At 42.9% G+C, this 20215-nt stretch overlaps 1 protein-coding gene across 1 annotated transcript in view; it reads left to right on the forward strand.

The window, feature by feature from the left end:
* RAPGEF5 (Rap guanine nucleotide exchange factor 5) overlaps nt 1–20215 on the forward strand; it is a 166050-nt gene that overhangs the window by 40148 nt on the left and 105687 nt on the right. The window contains exon 7 of the mRNA XM_075419178.1: nt 8513–8561. Within this exon, the coding sequence (XP_075275293.1) occupies nt 8513–8561 (49 nt within the window). The remainder of the gene's footprint in view (nt 1–8512; nt 8562–20215) is intronic.

A 20215-nucleotide genomic window follows, 5' to 3' on the forward strand; every position in this document is an offset into this window, starting at 1 on the left:
TAAGACATTAGAAATTTTTGTGTTTTAAAATTGTTTTTCATTTTTTATTTCCTCTATATTCAAATTCCTTTTTTCTCTACCTTTTTTACTGAACTGAAAATGAAAGGGGAACTCAGAACCTCAATATCCTCCATTTTTAGTTCCGCAGAGAGAAAAAATAGAAAAACATAAAATACCTTCTAGAAAAGTTATATCTTTTCAAAAACCCACAAAACTACCAACTCTATAAAACATTGCCAGTATCCCTCAATAGTTTCGCCATGCAAACATAGAAGACTAATGCTTTTTCATCAGATTAGAAAAAGGAAAGCACTCGACAAAACAAGGTGACTTTCTGAGTTTAAGAACTGGATCTAACTTTTGCTGGATACGCTTGAATAAAATGCACATCCTTAAACATGTGAGTAAATGACAGTCAGTTCAGAGTGTTTCACATCTAGCTTGCAAGGTCAGACCTTTGAACTACATCTTAAGTGATTCCAGCAGCAGGGCACATGGACAGGTGCTGTCAAAAAGACTGATCTTTTCTCCTGCATTTTCTGATTTTCCACAAAAGTGTGCAGGGTCCCTATAACAACTTCCTAGTCTAACCCTGGTGAAAAGATGTAAGACCCAGAGCAGAATCCTCCAAATATTGACGTCTGAATATGAACTTCTCCCTATTACTGCTCCATAACATTGCTTTTCCTCTTTAAAGTAGACTGGGATCTAAAGTACTCACTGTGAATTTATGGAGAGCCTGTATGTGTCCCAAAGGAAATTGAACCCTCAGCTTGCATCACTCAGCAGAGGGCTAGGCTCACCAGGATACAGGTTCTCAATTTTTTTTTTGCTGCCAGCTTCAGAATTTGTACGGAAAAAGAGTCCTGTGAGCAGGAGCTGGAAACCAAAAGTGAAGGTATGAGCCAAGACTGGAAAGGTGTTCACACTGTCTTGCTTTCTGGCTCACTGAATGTTTATCTATTTTGTACAGAATCAAACCAGTCTTCCTTGAAGAATTAACAATTCAGAATCCTGTTCACAATACTGATCAGACCAGTGTTTCAGAAGTGGAACACCACCCCTCTGCCCCTCCCCTCCCAAACTTTACTCACAGCCCTAAAGCATCCAGAGATCAGAGTTGACTTTTTTGTACAATTCTAGGTTTGAAGGTTCAAATCCCATTGGCACTGGTAGTACCACCATCTATTCTGCTTTTCTTTTTGCTTTTTTTTTTGTAATGGAATAAAACGTTCTGTGTCAGGTCAGAAGGATGCTTCTGTGTCAGCTTTTCTTTTTTGGAGATTAAATTCCAAAATTGTCAAACCGAAACTGTTTGTGAAGACCCAGCCCAAGCTACATTGGAGGAATCTGTGTGCCTAAAATACAAATCACTGTTTTAGAATCTGAAAGCACAGGAAAAACTGTAAGCATGCATGCACATAAGGTCTCATTAGATATTTCTGTAACTCTGTAAAAGCTATTGCAGAGGGTGGAACTCACCTCACCTAAATATAAGTGGCCATATGGCAAGGATCTACATCTGAGCTAGGTTCCCCAGGTGCTCCTTACAGCCAGGCAGCAGAAATAGGCACTTTTAGGATGCTGAATGTATGATTCATTTTGAAAGTCTACTTTTGGGAAAAAGTCACACCTTAGGCTCCGCTGGTAAGGTATGCACTCTCTATGACAGGATTATGGAGTGACCAGCACAGACATAGGCCTCTGTAAAGTCTGGTGAATTCCTCACTCCATCTCTTTTTCTTTACTGTAGCCTGACTGACTTGGTCGGTCTTTCTCTTATTACTTATTTCCTACTGCTTTGTGTTACCAGGTGGTATTTCTCTTGTAGAGTTCCACTTTTCACTTTCACTGCACAATTTGTGACTTTTTTACGATTCAGCCAGTCTAGAACTGATTAGTTAGGGAAACGCACTCTTCGTTTTAAACAATGGTTATGGAGATTGTAGAAGATAATGGCGATAGCTGTGGTGAATAATGTCAAGTCAGCAGGACAGTGGGGAAAAAAAACTGCAGAGGTTTCTTTATCATCTTAATTTGTGCATAATGTATGGAATACACCTCTTTTAGGAGCAGAGTCAGATACAAAATGTAAGAAGCTAACTTGTCTGGGGTCTCACTTTTTCTTTATGCTTTATTCTACGATGGCAGAAGCAGGGTCAGGCAAGATAACTGAATGGAGCCTGTCGAATTATATGCTCATATTATATGCTCCCATTACAATAAGACCCTGACAACACCAGAAGGACAACACCAGTGATACACCAGAAGGACGGGATGCCATCCAGAGGGACCTGGACAAGTTGGAGAGGTGGGCCTGTGTGAACCTCATGAGGTTCAACAAGGCCAAGTGCAAGGTCCTACACCTGGATCGGGGTAATCCCTGGTATCAATACAGGCTGGGGGGTGAAAGGATCGAGAGCAGCCCTGCTGAGAGGGACTTGGGGGTACTGATAGACGAAAGGCTGGACATGAGCCGGCAATGTGTGCTGGCAGCCCAGAGGGCCAACCCTGTCCTGGGCTGCATCAAGAGAAGCGTGGCCAGCAGGTCGAGAGAGGTGATTCTTCCCCTCTACTCTGCTCTGGTGAGACCTCACCTGGAGTACTGCCTTTAGCTCTGGAGCCCTCAGCACAAGAAGTACATGGAACTGTTGGAGCGGGTCCAAAGGAGGGCTACAAAAATGATCCGAGGGCTGGAGCATCTCTCCTATGAGGACAAGCTGAGAGGGTTGGGCTTGTTCAGCCTGGAGAAGAGAAGGCTGCGGGGACACCTGATTGCAGCCTTTCAATACTTAAAGGGAGCTTACAGGAAAGATGGGGACAGTCTTTTTAGTAGAGACAACAGTGACAGGACGAGGGGTAATGGTTTTAAACTAAAACAGGGTAGGTTTAGGCTGGATATAAGGAAGAAATTCTTTACAATGAGGGTTGTGAAACACTGGAATGGGTTGCCCAGAGAGGTAGTGGAGGCCCCATCCCTGGAAATGTTCAAGACCAGGTTGGACAGGGCTCTGAGCAACCTGATCTAGTTAGTGGTGTCCCTGCTCGCTGCGGGGGGGTTGGACTAGATGACCTCTAGGGGTCCCTTCTGACCCAAAACTTTCTATGATTCTGTGATAACACCATCAAACTTCAATTGTAAAGGCAGCTGACATATAAGCAGTGCAAAGTGCCATTTGAAATACGTTTGCATTGGATAATCTTTTTGGTCATGAGTTTTTAAGAAAATGCATGATTACTCCTGGGTTTAAAAAAGCATTCCGGCTCTGTCATGCAACCCATGCCACGTCCCAAAGAGCAGCTGCATACTCCATGTCTTGTCTGCTAAAACCAGAGCACAGTGGGATGCCTACGAGTGTTTCCACTGCAAAGCTTTTACCTTACCTTGTGACGGGACAGAAGAGAAGATCAGATTGTTAATGCAGTATATCTGGGAAAGAAAGTTTTCTGGTAATTTAAGATGTCAGCCAATACTACTTTTATCTAGAGTCCATCAAACTATCATTACCTGAGATGCAAAAATGTGAACTAGACTCTCTTCTTTTTCCACCTTGTCTCTTGATCTGAAATCCTATTTGGCACACTGATGTCTAGAATACTGTTCCACAAAAGACTACTATAGGTAGAAAAAAGAGACAGGAAAAAAGTAGACATGGTATGCACTGTCTACTAAATGCACAACTGTGCCTTCTATGACAAAATGACCATATTCATGCATAAAAGAAGAACAGTAGTTGCCATTTGGTTTTGGAAAAACTGTGTCTGTCCTTTGAAGATGAGAAGATTCACCATTTAAATATGCCATTTGTATTTAATCGCAGGTATACATGGGTACCACCCTATGCACACTCTTGCTCTATCATATTGCAAAAAAGAAAACTGATTAAGATGTAGTAACACGTCAACAACACACTTAATGTTCTTTCAGACTTTTTTACTATTTCTGTAAATACTGCGGGGTAAGCTGGTCTTTAAACTGAATCAGTTCTGACATCTGCAATGCTACTTAAAATGGGATACTATTTAGGTAGTGTTAGCTTTGTAGTCACAAGCTATATGTATGAACCAATTTTTTGTATTTAATATCTGAGTTTATTATGGTAGGCATAGCTGTTGGTTGAATATGTATTTTACTTTGAGTCCACATTATTATCTTCAATGTGATTTTGTCAAACAGGCAGTATCTGAAATCCTGTTAGGAAGAAGTATGATAATGTCTAACGTGTGCAGTGAGGAATGAATGTAGTACACAGATTTCCATCAGTGTAATGATGCTTAGGAATTGCATGTCCAGCAGAGATGTCAAGTGCATTTACACTAAAATAGACAAAAGCATATAGATTATGAATTCTAGGGACACCAGGCAATTTCAGAAGGATTTGTGATTTGAGTGAGCTGTGAGAGAGGGAGCTCAGACCATTAAGATGAAACCCTTGGATGAAGGAACATTTGCTTGTACTCAGCCCCCAGTGCTGGAATATAGGGAAGGAGAGCGAAATAAACCTCCCATAATCCAGGAGGAAGCAGTTAACAACCTGCTATGCCACCTAGACACTTACAAGTCTATGGGGCCAAATGGGATCCACCCAACAGTGCTAAAGGAACTGGCAGAGGAGCTGGCCAAGCCACTCTCCATCATCTATCAACAGTCCTGGCTAACAGGGGAGGTCCCAGGTGACTGGAGGATCGCCAGTGTAACACCCATCTACAAGAAAGGCCAGAAGGAGGATCCTGGGAACCAAAGGCCTGTCAGCCTGACCTTGGTGCCAGGGAACATTATGGAGCGATTCATCCTGAGTGTGCTCACCAGGCACATGAAGGACCACCAGGGACTCAGGCCCAGCCAGCATGGATTCATGAAAGGCAGGTCCTGCTTGACCAACCCAATCTCCTCCTATGACCAGGTGACCCACCTGGTGGATGAGGGAAAGGCTGAGGATGTTGTCTACCTGGACTTTAGAAAGGCCTTTAACACTGTTCCCTACAGTATCCTCCTGGAGAAACCAGCTGCCTGTGGTTTGGATGGGTGTACTCTTCACTGGACAAAGAACTGGCTGAATGGCTGAGCGCAGACAGTGGTGGCGAATGGAGTTAAATCCAGCTGGCGGCCGGTCATGAGTGGTGTTTGCCAGGGCTTTGTTTTGGGTCCAGTCTGGTTTAACATCTTTATCAATGGTCTGGATGAGGGGATTGAGTGCTGCCTTAGTAAGTTTGCAGATGATGCCAAGTTGGGTGGGAGTGTCGATCTGCTCGAGGGTAGGCAGGCTCTGCAGAGGGATCTGGACAGGCTGGATTGATGGGCTGAGGTCCGTCATATGAGTTTCAACAAGGCCAAGGGCTGGGTCCTGCACTTGGGTCACAACGACTCCATGCAACGCTGCAGGGTTGGGGAGGAGTGGCTGGAAACCTGCCCAGTGGAAAAGGACCTGGGGGTGTTGGTCGACAGCTGGCTGAACATGAGCCAGCAGTGTGCCCAGGTGGCCAAGAAGGCCAACAGCATCCTGGCTTGTATCGGGCATAGCGTGGCCAGCAGGAGCAAGGAGGTGATCGTGCCCCTCTACTGGTGAGGCTGCACCTTGAGCGCTGTGTTTCGTTTTGGGCCCCTCACTACAAGAAGGACATTGAGGCGCTGGAGCGTGTCCAGAGAAGGACAATGAGGCTGGTGAAGGGTCTTGAGAACAAGTCTTGTGAGGACCAGCTGAGGGAGCTGGGGCTGTGTAGTCTGGAGAGGAGGAGGCGGAGGGGAGACCTTATTGTTTTCTACAGCTACCTGAAAGGAGGTTGTGGTGAGGCAGGTGTTGGTCTCTTCTCCCAAGTAACTAGTGATAGGATGAGAGGCAATGGCCCCAGGTTGCATCAGAGGAGGTTTAGATTGGATATTAGGAAAAATTAGTTTACTGAGAGAGTGGTCAGGCATTGGAGCAGGCTGCCCAGGGAGGTGGTGGAGTCACCATCCCTGGAGGTGTTCAAAAAATGTGTAGATATGGCAGTTCGGGATATGGTTTAGCAGGCATTTTGGTGTTGGGGTGACGGCTGGACTTGATGATCTTAAAGGTCTTTTCCAACCCATGATTCTATGATTTTTTTCTCCTGCTTTAACTGAAAGGTTTTGCTCAGATTAAGTAATATGCCAGCTGCATTCCTGGCACACAGCAAATAATATATTATGCATAACATAGACAAAATACAGAAAAACAGCCTTTTTACTGCTCGTGATGTTAGTGCTGTCTTTCAAACTTGAAAGTAAGTTGCCTTATAAGCAAAAGTAATACCGGAAATGTAACTGCAGGATGCCACAACACTGCTTTTTCTTCTGAGAAGATGAGTTTTTCTTTGCACTCGTGGAGAGGTTTGCATTTTTCTATTGTTTGATTGGGTTAATTGGTGTGTTTACAGCTGTTGCAGATTATAATATCTCCTAAGGCTAATCTTGAGATAATGTATTTATTAAATGCTAAAAGATAAAGATGAGACATCAGTGCACTGTTTCTTGCTGTCAGTAACCTGTGAGAACAGACCAGGATTGGAGCATTGACATTGGTACCTCCTGCTGAGTTTAATGAGGGGAGAGCGTCTGAGCAGTTCAGCCATGAAAAGCTGCGGTGGTGTTATCCATAAACTACTTGGGCTTTTACTGAAAATCCCCCTCTAACTCTGTTTAGCTTGTATGTATTATTACTAGTGTATACTAATTGCTGCAAGCAAGCAAGCACACAAGTTGTTTTTCCCCAGAGGAACTGTTCTTTCCCATCTTACTTGCAGTTTATGCTTACATTAACCATGATTAACAGTTCTCCAGACATGGGAATGAGTGTACAGGAAGGAAGGAAGGGAAGGTAATACTGCCAGCTTGCACAATTGTGCTGCAAACAGGATGACATTTAAGAAAACTGTGGCACTGCATTCGTATTTTCCTGCTTGGAGTGGCAGAAAACTCTGTCCCTCTCAGTAGGGCATCATCAAGGAGCAGAAAAGATCCTCATACCTTGCAAGGACAGCAAAAAAAGCTCCCTGGTCCTTTGCCACCAGAGAAGGAAGGATGCAGGTGGAGGAAGGATGTGGCATCCGGTATAACCGCCTTCTGTCACATGTAGAGCATACTGCTGGGTGGCTGCTGAGGATTTGACCAGTGGATGCTGGAGTTACCATTATACTGAGACGTCTTGGGTGATTTTGTCTGTCTTTCTGCTCAGACCAATATAATATTAACTGTTCTTTTTTCACATTTTCAGACTTTTTTCCAGAGTTGTGAGACTGGGATGTTGACAGTTGTTAGTAATTGTATTGCTTCGGGGATATTTCAGGGACTTTGTGCCTTATTCTGATTATACTATATGTCTTGTGAATGGTGTTTTAAATTTCACATGCTCTTAGAAACTGGATGTCAAAACTCCCACTGTAGAGTAGCCTTGAGCTTTGCATGGCTCTATTAGACAAGATGGCTAGTATGCACTGCTGGAGACTGTACAGAGAGGTAAAATAATCCCTAAAAAAATAGTTGGAATGTCCCAAGAGTTTTTTTTTTTTAAGATTAAAGACAGGCTGTCTTGGGAAGATGAGGGAAATTGGAAGAAGCTGGGAGGTGTACAGAAGAGTCTGAGAGTGTGGTCGGAGTAGCAGAGGAGAGCAACGGAGGTGTATGCAGGAGAGAGTGGCTGGGGTGCTGTAGGTCAAGTGCAGGGCACAGGGCACAGTGGGACAGATGATGGCGGTGAGGAAGTATGAAGTGTAAAAATAATGCATAATACAGAATTTTACTGACAGAAAAAGGAAAATACCTATGGAGAGAAGTGGAAGTACAGTTGAGCTGGCTAAGGGGACAGTAGCTGGTTGTGTAGAGATTATAGGGAAAAAATGAAGAATGCAGAGACAAGAGGCTGAGGAAGGGAGCTGGCTAGCCTGACAGGGCTGCTTTCATCACAGGCTGGTGAGATAGCCTATAAATCTGGAAGTCAGATAGCTCTTACTTTTGCATGTTCATCTCAAGCTAAATTTTGGTCTTGATATGCTCAGCCATGCAATTAGAAGAGGTTGTTTCCTCCTGAAAGCTCCAAAAAGCGAATGTCAATTATATACATGAACCTCAGCCAAACCTCAGCATGGAGAACTTACTTATCCTGGAGTCACACAATAAATTCAGCAGTACAGTGTGCTCAGCAGAGGCAAACATTTGACAAGGAAAGGAAGAAGTTTCAAGTGTGTCCTTGTGAAAGAGATACGCTGTGCAAATAAATTGCAGGTTGGTCCACTGAATTGCCCACTCCCTAAGGAATGTGCAGTATTTACATGAAGTTAAAGTAAAAAAAAAAAAAGTTGTCACAAAATTCACAGCTGAAAAGGAAATGGATTTGCTAGGAAAAGTGGCTGTAGTTACAAAATCAAGTACCTGCATAATTCCACATGCTATTGAGTGCTCCAAAGGATTGATAGCTGGTATCTTAGCAGTGTTGCATTTTGTTTTGTTTGACTCCGCTAGTAACTATAACCATCTTTTCCTTTCCTGGTATTTCAGGTACAGAGAGAACTGGCTGCTGTCATTGCCTTGAAAGCAAGGAAGTCAGGTGAGTCAGGCTGGACTTTAGTGGGGGTTTTGTAACGCTGTTCCCTTTTGTCATTTATTGAAGTATTTGAATTGTCATTGCTGTCTTATTAATATGGGGAAGCAAAGATAGTGGACCTTGTTCCTCTCTCGTTGGAGAATCTGTGTGTATAGAACAATGCAGTTACTGTCAAGCTTTACTTCCCCTAGCTCGTCACATCTAATGACCTAGCTGATAAGATCGGAGTGTTACAGTTGAATATGAGCTTGGGTCTCTTTCTGGCCAAAATCACCATTGTCTCTGGGCTTGCACTTTATCATAGAAGCTTATGTCTTTATATGACTTACATTTAAGACAAGTAAGTCGATAATTTTCCTGTGTTTTCTTTTATGGCCCAGTATCTCGTGCCATCTTTGTTGAGTTTTACCTGCCCAGTCAGGTGTATTTCTTTACGCTAAGGATGACTTCAGGCGTGAAGGTGTTCTTTCCTGAAGACTTGTCTATACACCCGAATGGCTGCAGAGGCAAGTCTCTGTTACCAGGGCACTAGAAGGGGAAACGCACATGGATAATCAAAAGTCTCTGACGTTCAGTATAAGCATTTACAGTAAATGCTGGTGATACAGTGCAAAGGCACTGAAATATGTGGTCATCTCGGCTCCATCAGGGTTTGGCAGCACAGCCACTTTCAGCAGGTGTCTGCATTGCTGAGCTGGAGTGGAAGCGAGCGAGCTGTGTTTTCGGGGCACTGCACGGGAACTAACAAAACCTACTTGTACAAACCTGACTCTGTACAGGGTTAACTCTCTGGTGTCTTCGTGTATAGCACAGTTAAACTGCAGCAAGGAAAAACTGCATATGGCGAAGTGAGAGTTGAATGTATTTCTAGAGTAAAACAGAGGTGGAGTTGCCTTAAATTGTTGGTATGTTCCCAAAGCCATTGATGTCTGTGGGAGCATTTTAACTAAGCATCTCTTGTAATTTTCAGGGCTTTTGTTAGGATCTTGCACTTTTGGAGCTATTTTCTGACCTCTTAATGGTATTGCATCATAATATCTGTATCTGTCTATCTGCGGCTTACAAGTACAGTACAGAAGTTATCATACACAACACATGCACTGTACACAATGTTGATATCTTAGAGCACCAAGAAGATGTGGCTGGCATATCTGCAAATATTTCCTTGTGAAAATGTAAGTATTACAAAAATATTCTAGACTGTTTGACACATTTTTGTCTGGAAATGGAAGTACCCATAGGTTATATCCACAGTCATCTGTAAATGTGAATCTGCAGAAAGCAAACAGAAATCTAAGTGTGAATTCAGACCTAAATTGCTTCTGTGTAATAGCTTTGCTTCTGAAACTGCTGTAGTAGTTTACAATGTTAACACCCCTCAGCTGCTCTCCCTTACATGGTATCACTCCAGTCCCACCTGAATTACAATGGCTGAACATGGAAATGCCTCTGCTCTGGTTCAGTGCGGAAAAAACCAGGCTATTTTAAGGAAGGGCTCAAGGTAACATTTTGTTTTTGCTGTAAAATGTGCTAAGAGTATGGTGCCATGTACCTGTTTACTTACTGCTTATACAGTTCTAAGAAATCTATTTGCCTGCTTCTTGGCAGTTGTGTCAGCAAGTATTACTACTGGTACTGGCAATAAATAAAATCTCCATTCCCCAAAAGAGTTGATTTTAACCTGAATTAGCCTCTCATTTCCTTTTGGTGGATGGCTATGTAAATGGTTGTATCAGTAGAAAATGGGATGGGGGTTGGATTAGGAGTGAGCTGCAGGAGATGAAAATGGGAAAGGAGGATAGCTCTTGGAGTGTCCTTTATACTAGTGCAATTGCAACCCACATTGAACAGGCAGAAATATTTTAGTTAAAATCACAGCCTTAAATAAGCTTCGCTCCCCTTAGAGCTTTGAAGTGCTGACCAGCCTTCCCTAAAATATTAATATTAACACTTAAAGTATCAGTTTAGATCTGGAAAAAAGATACCTCTTTAGTCAGTTTAACTAGTGTGTGCTTGTTGTTGAAATTTGCATTTCTTTATGCCTCATCTTGATGACTGTAAAAAATGGCTGCATGATCAGGCATAACTGTAAGGTCTAATTTAAGTTAATGCCTTTACTACAGTAGGAGCAGAGTAAATTAGGGTGGTTGATTATACTTTTTTATTGCTGATGGTTAAATTCACAGCGTAGCAGTTACTGTTAGCAATCAAGCTATGATATGCTGTGCCTGGTGAAGTGAAACATATTTCAGAGAGTGTACTTCTGGAGCCACTGTATCTTTCGAAGATATTGTTCTTCCAACCCTCTCCAAGACTCCATGTAATTCCAGCAAATAAACCAACAAAGAGCAGACAAAGAGTTTATTTTGGCTTGAAAAGCGTGGAACATGGCTATTGGGCCAGCTGCCCTGGGTGGCTTCCAGGCTGGTGTGAACAGCGTGGGCACCTGGCTCATCCACCCTGAAATTCATGAGTGGGGAGCGCAGGCGCTGGGCTCGGTCCTCGCCTGCTCGCTGGAACCTACCTGCAGTGGGCAATCGGTTCATTAATCACAAAGCTTTCCTAGAGGTAGGCAGTCCAAAAACTAAAGCTGTTGTGCAGAAGTTCCCGTACTGTTTGTGATGGGTTGGTGGTTTTTAAATTAGTGTTTCAGAATATTTGCTCTAGATAGCTGGTTAGCACTACCAGAAAGAGCAAAAAAAGAGTATTTTTGCTTAATACATGGGCTGTGTAATTTATTCCCAAATTACTTTAATTTCTGGATATACCTCTGCCCTTAGAGAGGCACTTCATGGTGATTTAATTGTACTAGAAAAACTAGCTGATTAAAGCTTTCATATTACTTGTCTAGGACTATGGTAGTAGTCACTGGGTTACAGTGCATGGAAAGTGCTATACAAGCACACAAACACCACAGCTCCCTCTGCAAGAGGTGAAGAGGGTTCAGCTAGGAAGGTTTGCTATGGTTGGAGGGGGGAAACATTGCCTTTGGTTAGTCGGGTGAAACAGTTCATTTTTGTTTAAATGAAGCTTGTGTTTTTTACCTAGTATGTGCATATGAGAAGTAGTAATTACAGCTATTTCAGTTCTTGGGCCAGAATGGCTGTTTGAGAGATTCAGATGCTGTATCTACTGACAGAATGCTTTGAAAGCCAAGGTAGAGACCTAAGCCTGCTGTGGGGTAGGGCAGAGTATCAAATTCTTGCTAGTACAGGATCTGACTTGATGGAGAATGTTGGCTACCAGAAAATAAAAAGTCAGTAGGGTGTGGGACAGAATGCCTTCCCCCAAGAGGCGTTCTTATGTTTTTATTGTGGGGTGGAAGAATAGGAGAAACACATAAAACTGACAGATGGCTGAAGGAATAATGCAGAACCTGAAAAACAAAAAACCTCTGCGCTGTAGAAAAAAGCTCCATTTTCGTATCTCAGATGTATACTGCAAGTATGCCACTCCAATAGCAAGGCATAAGCTGATAGAGAGATGCTTGAGAGCCCTTGGGTAGAGGGAGCTCAGCATTTTTAGCTTCTCTGCAAACAAAACTAAAAAAAGGGTAAAATTAATGTCTGTAATCCTGAAGCTTTGATGGACCTCAGTAACACTGTTGACTAGAAAGCACATTTATATTTCATTAGAATATTCATTAGAATAAAGCTCTCATGATAAAAGTGACCTAAGAGGGGGAAATGAGCTTGTGCACTTCTTTGTGGCCTATAAAAATGCATTAATATTTTTCTTACTTAATCTTAGAAATAAATAAGATTAAATGCTGTCTTCCTTGATTTGGTAAAAGGTCTTGGGGAAGCAAGTAACTGGAGCAGAAGAGAACTTTTTTTTTTAATTGTAGGCACTTGGCATTAGAATTGTGTTTATTTATACTTTGCTGGCTTCTGATGGCTTCTGCAAATGTGCTGAAACATGACAGAAATGCAGCCTCTCGTCTGATGGCTTACAAGGGTTGGCATTTGTCTCAATTGCTTGTCATGGCTCATGACATGTTTCTTATGTGTTAGAGATGGTAGCTAAAACAAGGATAAAAAGCAGTAAATAGCCTCAGGCTGGAGGCTTTAGCCGGTGGCATACCTACACAGATAGATCTGAGCTGATGAAAATCTGTCAGGTAGATGCTCTGAACTGGTGTTCATCCCATCCACAAACAAGACGCCTTGCATTTCTGTGCACGGACCTAGCTGCACCCCATGGCATCACCCAGCAAATTCCTTTAACGTTATATCTAAAGGAATTTCTATGACTTTATGCGTGCAAAGGGCCATCAGTAAGAGCATGGCTCTGGTCCTCGTGTTTCCGAATACAGGGGCTAATTAAGATAACAGCTGACAGAGTATCGATGAGGTAGGAAGGGGGTGACTGCAGCTTCTCCCCAGGTGCTGCGGGAGCAGCCACAGGGCTGTGGGTGCTTCTCCCGTCCACTGTGAAGGGCAGGGCAGCCACAAAAGCCCTAGCACTTGTGTGTGGTTTTGCTCCCTCTTAGGATTGATATTCAGGTTTCCACAGTCTAGTTAGATGTTTTTTAGTCACATCATTCTTAAATTGACAAGCTATATTGATTTTTTTAAAAAAATCAGTCATTTACTTTTTATTTATAATAATATGACTTTTGGAACTTATTAGCTTTGTATTTGACATTTTCTGGATCACCTTCACCCTATCCTGACATGTATGTATGCACATCCATCCTTCCTCTTTTCTTTTGTATTGGTTCTGTCAGGACTAAACTGCCTATGTGATTTGCTTAGTTTTTTTTATTTTAGGGCAGACGATTCAATATGAAGCAGTCACTGGGGCTTGAGCTTTGCCGACATGAATGAAAAGCAAGCTGTGAGCAGCTATTCTGTTTCCCAGCTGCTGCGCCACCGCTACAGCACTGCTGTCAGAGCGATTGCGTGACTCGACTCGAACACACTCCAGGCAATGTCAGCCTGGTTAAAAACATGAGAACAGCCAGGCTGGGTCAGGTTAAAAGTCCATCCAGCTCCGATCGTACTGTGAGTGATGAGTAGGGGATGCTTAGAGCAGAGAAACCGAGCAAGTACAAACAGCCCTTCTTCTGATGTGTGCGTACTCAGCATCTACCAGTCTGTGCTAGAGGGATTTTGCTGTACCCAAACTGTTGTGTTAGGCAGCCCTTGGTGGACCTTTTCTCCATCAATTTATCAAATAGCTTTTTGAGCCTTCTTATACTCTTAACCTTTGTCCTATCTTGTGGCAGCAAGTCCCACAATTCATGTGTATGGTATGTGAAAGCATATTTTTTCTTGTTTGTTTTGAACACTTTCCCCATGACCCTGACTCTGTTGTCATACAGCTATTTGGTGATGGAAAGCAGTGAATAATCCATTCCCAGTTCATCATCATACTATTCAGGATTTTGTGCACCTCTGTCATACCCCTGCGAGTTGTCTCATTTCCAGGCTAAATCACTAGTCATTCCTCGTACCAAATCTATTCGGTTAAATCTGGTCATCTTTGCTACATCTATGATATTATTTTTCAGACGGGGCAGCCAGAGCAGCATGCAGGATTGCAGCAGCATGTGTTAGAGTTGGCACAAAGTGAGAGTGGTCACTTCTTATCGGGGTGAGGAGGTGGAAGGATGTGGGGAAGAGCCCTGTAAGACCCTTTTGGCAGCATTAAAATATTTTATCAGCTTAGTTAAGTCAGGAAACTGCATCTTTACCGCTTAGCCCTTTTACCCAAGTAGCACAGATCCTTTTGAGACTCCTTGGTAACTTTATTCCACAATATTTAGCAAAAACTTTGTCATGTGGTGCTGTATGAATGTCCTATGTTATGTCATTAGTTTTATTTACTTGTAGAGCAGAGTTTTTATATAGACAATGGAAATCATTATGAATCTGAATTTGATTTGTACACATACTTGAAAAATGAGGTTACGAGTATATGACCAAAGGTCATTCAAGAATGGAGTAGTTCAGTATTATGTCTAAATCTCAAACATATTAAGTAGCCTTTGAACTTACAGGTTTTGTAAACAAGCAGATACACAATATCTCTGGTGTGAAATGTACACAGTTTATGGTCACTTATTTTATGCCACTGAAAAAGGTCATAAAAAGGAATGAAAAAACTTGCTCCTGTTTACAGAATAAAGTGGCAGTCATGTGCCAGAGAGGTGTGCATTTTCCCTTGTGGAGAAACTGAGAAATCTTGAAGGGTGGAAAAAGGTTGATATCAGTAGGATCCTACTGCTTTTCTGTGTCCCCTTATGTCTCTCTTCAGTGGGTTTATTTACTTACATAAATAAGACCTTATCTCATTACAACTTTCAGTTCCTCCAAGCAGCCACTTCTTTAAAGCAAGGGGCGAACTTCGCAAAATGTGTGGAATAAGAGTTCTTCTGCAAGTGTTACTAATAATATTCGTCCTGGAGAAATGGCCGCTCAAAGTAAAGGTACAGGTTTGTCATGCTTCTGGTAGGTCTTGGTAACTTTACTTTTCCTCTGCCCATTGAAATGTGGTTCAAAATAAAAGTTGCACCTGAAAACATAGCTAGGAATATTTTAAAAGTTATATTGTCCTTTAAGGGTTTCATACCTTGAAGTAAGGGAGATAATCATGCTGACTTCTTTAAGTGATCCTTTTTAAACATTTTATGCCTTATTGAAGGGAATGCCCACCCCTAGGGACCAATGTCTCGTTGCATCCTGTGGGATTCTTCCATTACTCCTGAGATCAGGCATACCAAGAAACCGGCAGTGCTTCAGAAGGATAGGAGCAGACCCCTTCTAGCCCTGGGCAGTGGTGCTCATTGTGTTGGCTGGTCAGGAACGTGATGTGCGACACACACAGCTCCGCTGTGCCATGGCTGCATCGGTGACCGCCCGCTTTGTGCCCTCCCTGGGCAATGCTGGGGGTGGGAAGTGCCCTGGACAACATCAGTGAATGGACTACAGAGTTCTGTTCCCCAGCCTTTGTGTATTTAACAGCTGACGTAAAGCAGTATGGACTCTGGGCCTTGGAAAAAGGAGGAAAAGAGCTCCAAAGATCTTTCTGGTGGGAATTGTGCTACAAGGGATTTTGGCAGCTTATGGTCTGTTTTTTGCAGTTGTTGCAGAACTTCGTTCATAGTTCTTTCTGTGTGATCTGTAAGGCACTCTCATAGAAGAAATGAGCAATGCAGAAGAGCTGTGTAGGTGACAGATGTTTTGCACATAGGCAAAAAAGGATTGCACGGTAAGGTCGGAAAGACAGCAATTGTACAAAAAAACAATTCCCAGGTGACTGTTTTGTTTCCAGTGCTTTGGGAGAGGCATTTACAGAGAGTTCACAGAATTTATTTATTCAGAGTCCTCTTTGTTTCCTGCTCCTTTCCTGGCCATGCCTGGAGGATGTTTCCGTGAAAGAGACTGGTGTTTCGCCTTGCACCAGCCTGCTCAACGACTGCCCGTACCTCCTTGTTTGATCAGTTCTCAGCAACCATTCTCCCTGTGCCTGCTGATCATGTAACGGGCTCTTTTCCACCCTTCCAACATCTCATTTCAGGCAACGCTGCTATAGATACTTCCCTGCCACTTGATTTTTTTAAATTTTAAGTATCATGCATGTGGGAATGAATGTCTAAATGCACTGGGTGAAAGTTAAGGCTTTCTGCATTCAGCCATTCTTGAGCTGCTATTGCTACAAAGAACATTGCTTCTGTCTGTTCCTGTGGTAATCCTACAGAATTTGCAACTCATTTTCCACTTTTTCTCTCCGTGATAAAATATGAGTCTGTTTGTTCACAAAGTGGGTGTAAAATGTAGCTTTTCCTTTGTATGTATCACAAAGTACCAGGCATTGAAAACCAAACCTACCCTGGCCACATGAATCAACAGTAGTTGATTATCTATTATAAAATGCCTTCCTTGTTTAGCCAGAGGTGTTTTACAAATTATGATTTTCTCATGCACCACCACCTTGGATGAAATATGGGCCTTCAAGCCCAGATGAAAGGCTTCAGTTCTGATAAATAAAATAAACAGAATTTCCTAACAAAACCAGTTGTACAATAATGTGAAAAGAATAGCAGCAAAGGCTTCTGGCTGCAGTCTGACAGAGTTGGGAAATATCAGTGGCTTTACCTGGTCCGCTCATTTTTTAATTTACAATGGCCATATAATGTACGCGGGCCTGAGTCTCGTTTAAACTGACGTTTGTCCTTCCTGTGGTCATTCAGATGCAGTGGAAAGGAACGGCGCCTTAATGGTGTGTGGATCAGCAAGACCAAATCTACATCTGTCAGCCTCCTTTCTTACCACTCTGGCTTTGCTCTGTTTGGATTGCAGATTCCTACCCTTGCTGTTATCTGTTCCTTTTGATAAACTCTGCAATGAGAGGAAACGTTTTTGCATCATTTTCGGGAGTCCTGTTTCCTATCTGAAATCTGAGAAATGGCTTGTAGCCCTAGGACCCTTGGGAACTTATTTTTCTGCGTGGAAACTAGACTAGCATAATGAGCACCCTCTGTGCAAATTCAATATTGGTTCTACACCTAAGGTCAAGCAGAAGTTAATGACCATTTCTTACATACAGAAATCAGTTATGAAACCAACATTACATTTCATGCTTTTGTCATTTTAAAGCAAAATAAAATGCTGGAATAATTTGTATTAAATTGATTTAAACTACAAAGCATAAATATCATGAATCCCAGATTAGCATTTGAGAGAAAATGAGAAAAAACTTGTGTAATAGTTCATTTCCAAATTTACAAGCACCTTCATTCCATCCCATGTTTGCTGTGCTTTTTTAGATAGAGAAGTGCTGAACAATGCTGTAAGCGGGAGTCTGCCTTTAATAATTTTTGCATTTTCTTTGTTTCTTTAATTAGCTGATTTACTCAGCTGATTGCACAGCTGTCTGGGCAACACCCCCCCAGGGGCCTGCCAACTGTTTCAGAGATATGTAGTGTACTCAGTGAAGGGAAATCTGTACAATAATTTGCATATATATATGCAGAAATAGTGGGAAGGAATGAGAAAGCTGAAAGGCAATTTTTATATTGCTAATAAAAGGAAACATGTTCAGGATAAGTTTAAAAAGCTTTCTCTTTTCAGTAATTTCTGGGAAAAGAGTACTCTTTCATGGTAAATAAGGAATCAGTTCTCAGTTTGGAGGAGTTTATTCCTGGGATTATTGCTGTCTCTTACATGTAGCTTTTGGAGACAACAGAGGTATTCAGTGGTTGTTGGTTTTCCCCCTTTAATTTGCAAATAGGACTTGGAAAATACAGAAGTACGCACAAGGACCTGGTCTGGCTTAAAATGATCCCCAAATCTGAGGTTTGTAAAGCGTTTACTTGCTGCTCGTCTTCCTTCCCACTGCTCAACACTAGTGCCTTACGTAAGCTAGAAGATCTAGCTTTTAGTTTCCCCAGTGGTATCAGTACGAGCTATTCATTTTTTTTTCCACTCTGATAAATTAATAAGCATCAGCAAACATTATAACACTGTCAAACAGCTCAGAGCTGCCATAGTAACCAGCCTCTCTAGAGCTTGCTGTATACCCTCCACAGAGAATAACAAGGGATACCACAAGCTCCATTGTTCAAAATACCAATAAAGTTTTCAAAAATTATGAAATTAGCTTAGAATGATGTGATTTTAAAAAAATGCTGTTTTGCTGTCTGTTTCTGAAAAGCTTCATGCTAGCAACTTCCTTTGGAAAAAAAAAAACCCAAACAACAAAACAAAAAAGAAACATGCCTCCCAAAAAATTTCAGATAGAAGAATGCTAGAAGTTGTGAGCTTCCCAGCAGCTGACGATAAATCAGCTGGTGCAGGCTGCTGGTTCTCTGAGCACTGGAGCCTTCCCCTGGGGAATGTTCTTGCAGATTCCGGAGGTCTTTTCAGCAGTGAGGGTTTGACAGGGACAGAAAGCCAGGATATAACTATCCAGCAGGGATGAGACCGTGAAAATCTGTTGGCTTGTCAAATAAAGAAAGTTCTTCTAGTTAGAAGTAGGCTTTTTACCACTTCTAAGGTGGTGTGTGCCTCCTATCTGTAGAGGGCACATAGGTGTCTTTTGCTTACTAGCTAGTAAAAAAGAAATGCATGTGTAAATTTTGATCACACAGTACTGTGAAGGGATTGAAATCTTACAAAGGGCAGAGTGGTTTGATGTTCTAGGATGTTAGCAGGTTAAAGAACATCACTAAATAATAAATGAACATCCTCATTTGAAGGAGCATCACTGAGGGTCGTAGCCTAAGGGGTGACGGATCTTCCTACAGCGAGCAGAGCTGCCTCTGGAGCAGCTGCGGGGACAGGGAGCTCCTTGCCCAGCCCAGCCCGTGCCCAGGTATCACACACCGGGTAAACGAACCCACTTTTGGGACAACACGTGCAGCTGGGATCCCGCATACTCAGCTGCTCCCCTGGACTGAGCCCGAGCGTTTGTGACACCCCAGGCGAGCTCACCCTTGGGAGCAGCCTAGGGCAATGCAGATGTGAACTGCATGTCCGCCACGGGCAACGTTTATGGGCTCCCCACCCCAAAAGGCAGGCAGTCCTGGTCCCACAGCTGGACTTGGCGACAAGCTCAAGGACTGAAGCTGGAGCTGTGTGGCAGGAGGAGTCTAGCAGCAATGCCGGCTTGCAGGGTGCCCTGCCCCCTGCCCTGCCTGCAGCCTGGGGGCTCCATTCTCAACCAGGTCATCAAACCGAGCCAGTAATCCTTTGCTAATCCACAAACCCCAGATGCTTTACAGTAGTACAGAGAGGGAATAGTAAGTACAGGTGGTGTGGGACAGCCAGCGTGGTGGGAGCTAAGCTGGCTTTCTGACCTGTAAAGGCCATGTGGGTGCCACCCAGAGTGAGGTCCTTACGGATGGACAGATGTCCCTGCCTGCTGTTCGGCAGCAAAATGGTTAACTGTGATGGCAGTCCTCTCTTAAGCATTTAAATAATTAGCTTTCAAAGTTAACACCCTATTAAGCCAAAGGGAGGAAGTTCACACCTCTCCTGGTGTTATTGTTCCAGTCTGGCTGGCTGCAGCAGCAGAATGACGCTAGTGCCTTGGTTTGTGTTGTGAAGGTTATCTTTGCAGCCAGAAGGAGTAGAAAGAAGAAACTTCATTTATAGAAAAGGAAGAAAGCACAATACAGCAAAGCCTCTGGGAAGACTGTAATGCTGTGGGTTCCAGGAGTTGACTTATGTGTGGGGTTTTTTTTTAACTGTCCTTTCCACTTTCAGTTGGGTAAAAGATTCCACTATGATGAATCAGACAAAGTATTAAAATCAAATAATGTGCATTGTACTTTATGACTTTTTAAAATCTTGCTTATCAAATGTAATTAATTTACCTTCAAGTTTGGGGGCAAACAGAACAGCGTATTGTGGAGGCAGTCCTCTGTGGGTAACCCCGGCACCCTTGGCAGGATTCTGCCATAGGCGAGGAGCAGCTCCATAGTGCTGCAGGTGGCTGTTGTGACCCTCACTGCATGCCAGTCTCTTCAGCTAAGGTCAGCCCTTTAGCATGCCTGTAATGCTGCATGCTGCTGAGGAAGACAAACCCCTTCCAATATCTTAAATCTACATTAAACTTCGTAGCGTGGCAGTAAAAGCGGGGTAGCACTGTCGGTCGGTAATGGTGACACAGAGGAAGAGCTCGGTTCCAGCGTGAGCAATGGTTACGTT

Source organism: Opisthocomus hoazin, chromosome 4 (assembly GCF_030867145.1).
Source record: "Opisthocomus hoazin isolate bOpiHoa1 chromosome 4, bOpiHoa1.hap1, whole genome shotgun sequence".
NCBI classification, from domain to species: domain Eukaryota; kingdom Metazoa; phylum Chordata; class Aves; order Opisthocomiformes; family Opisthocomidae; genus Opisthocomus; species Opisthocomus hoazin.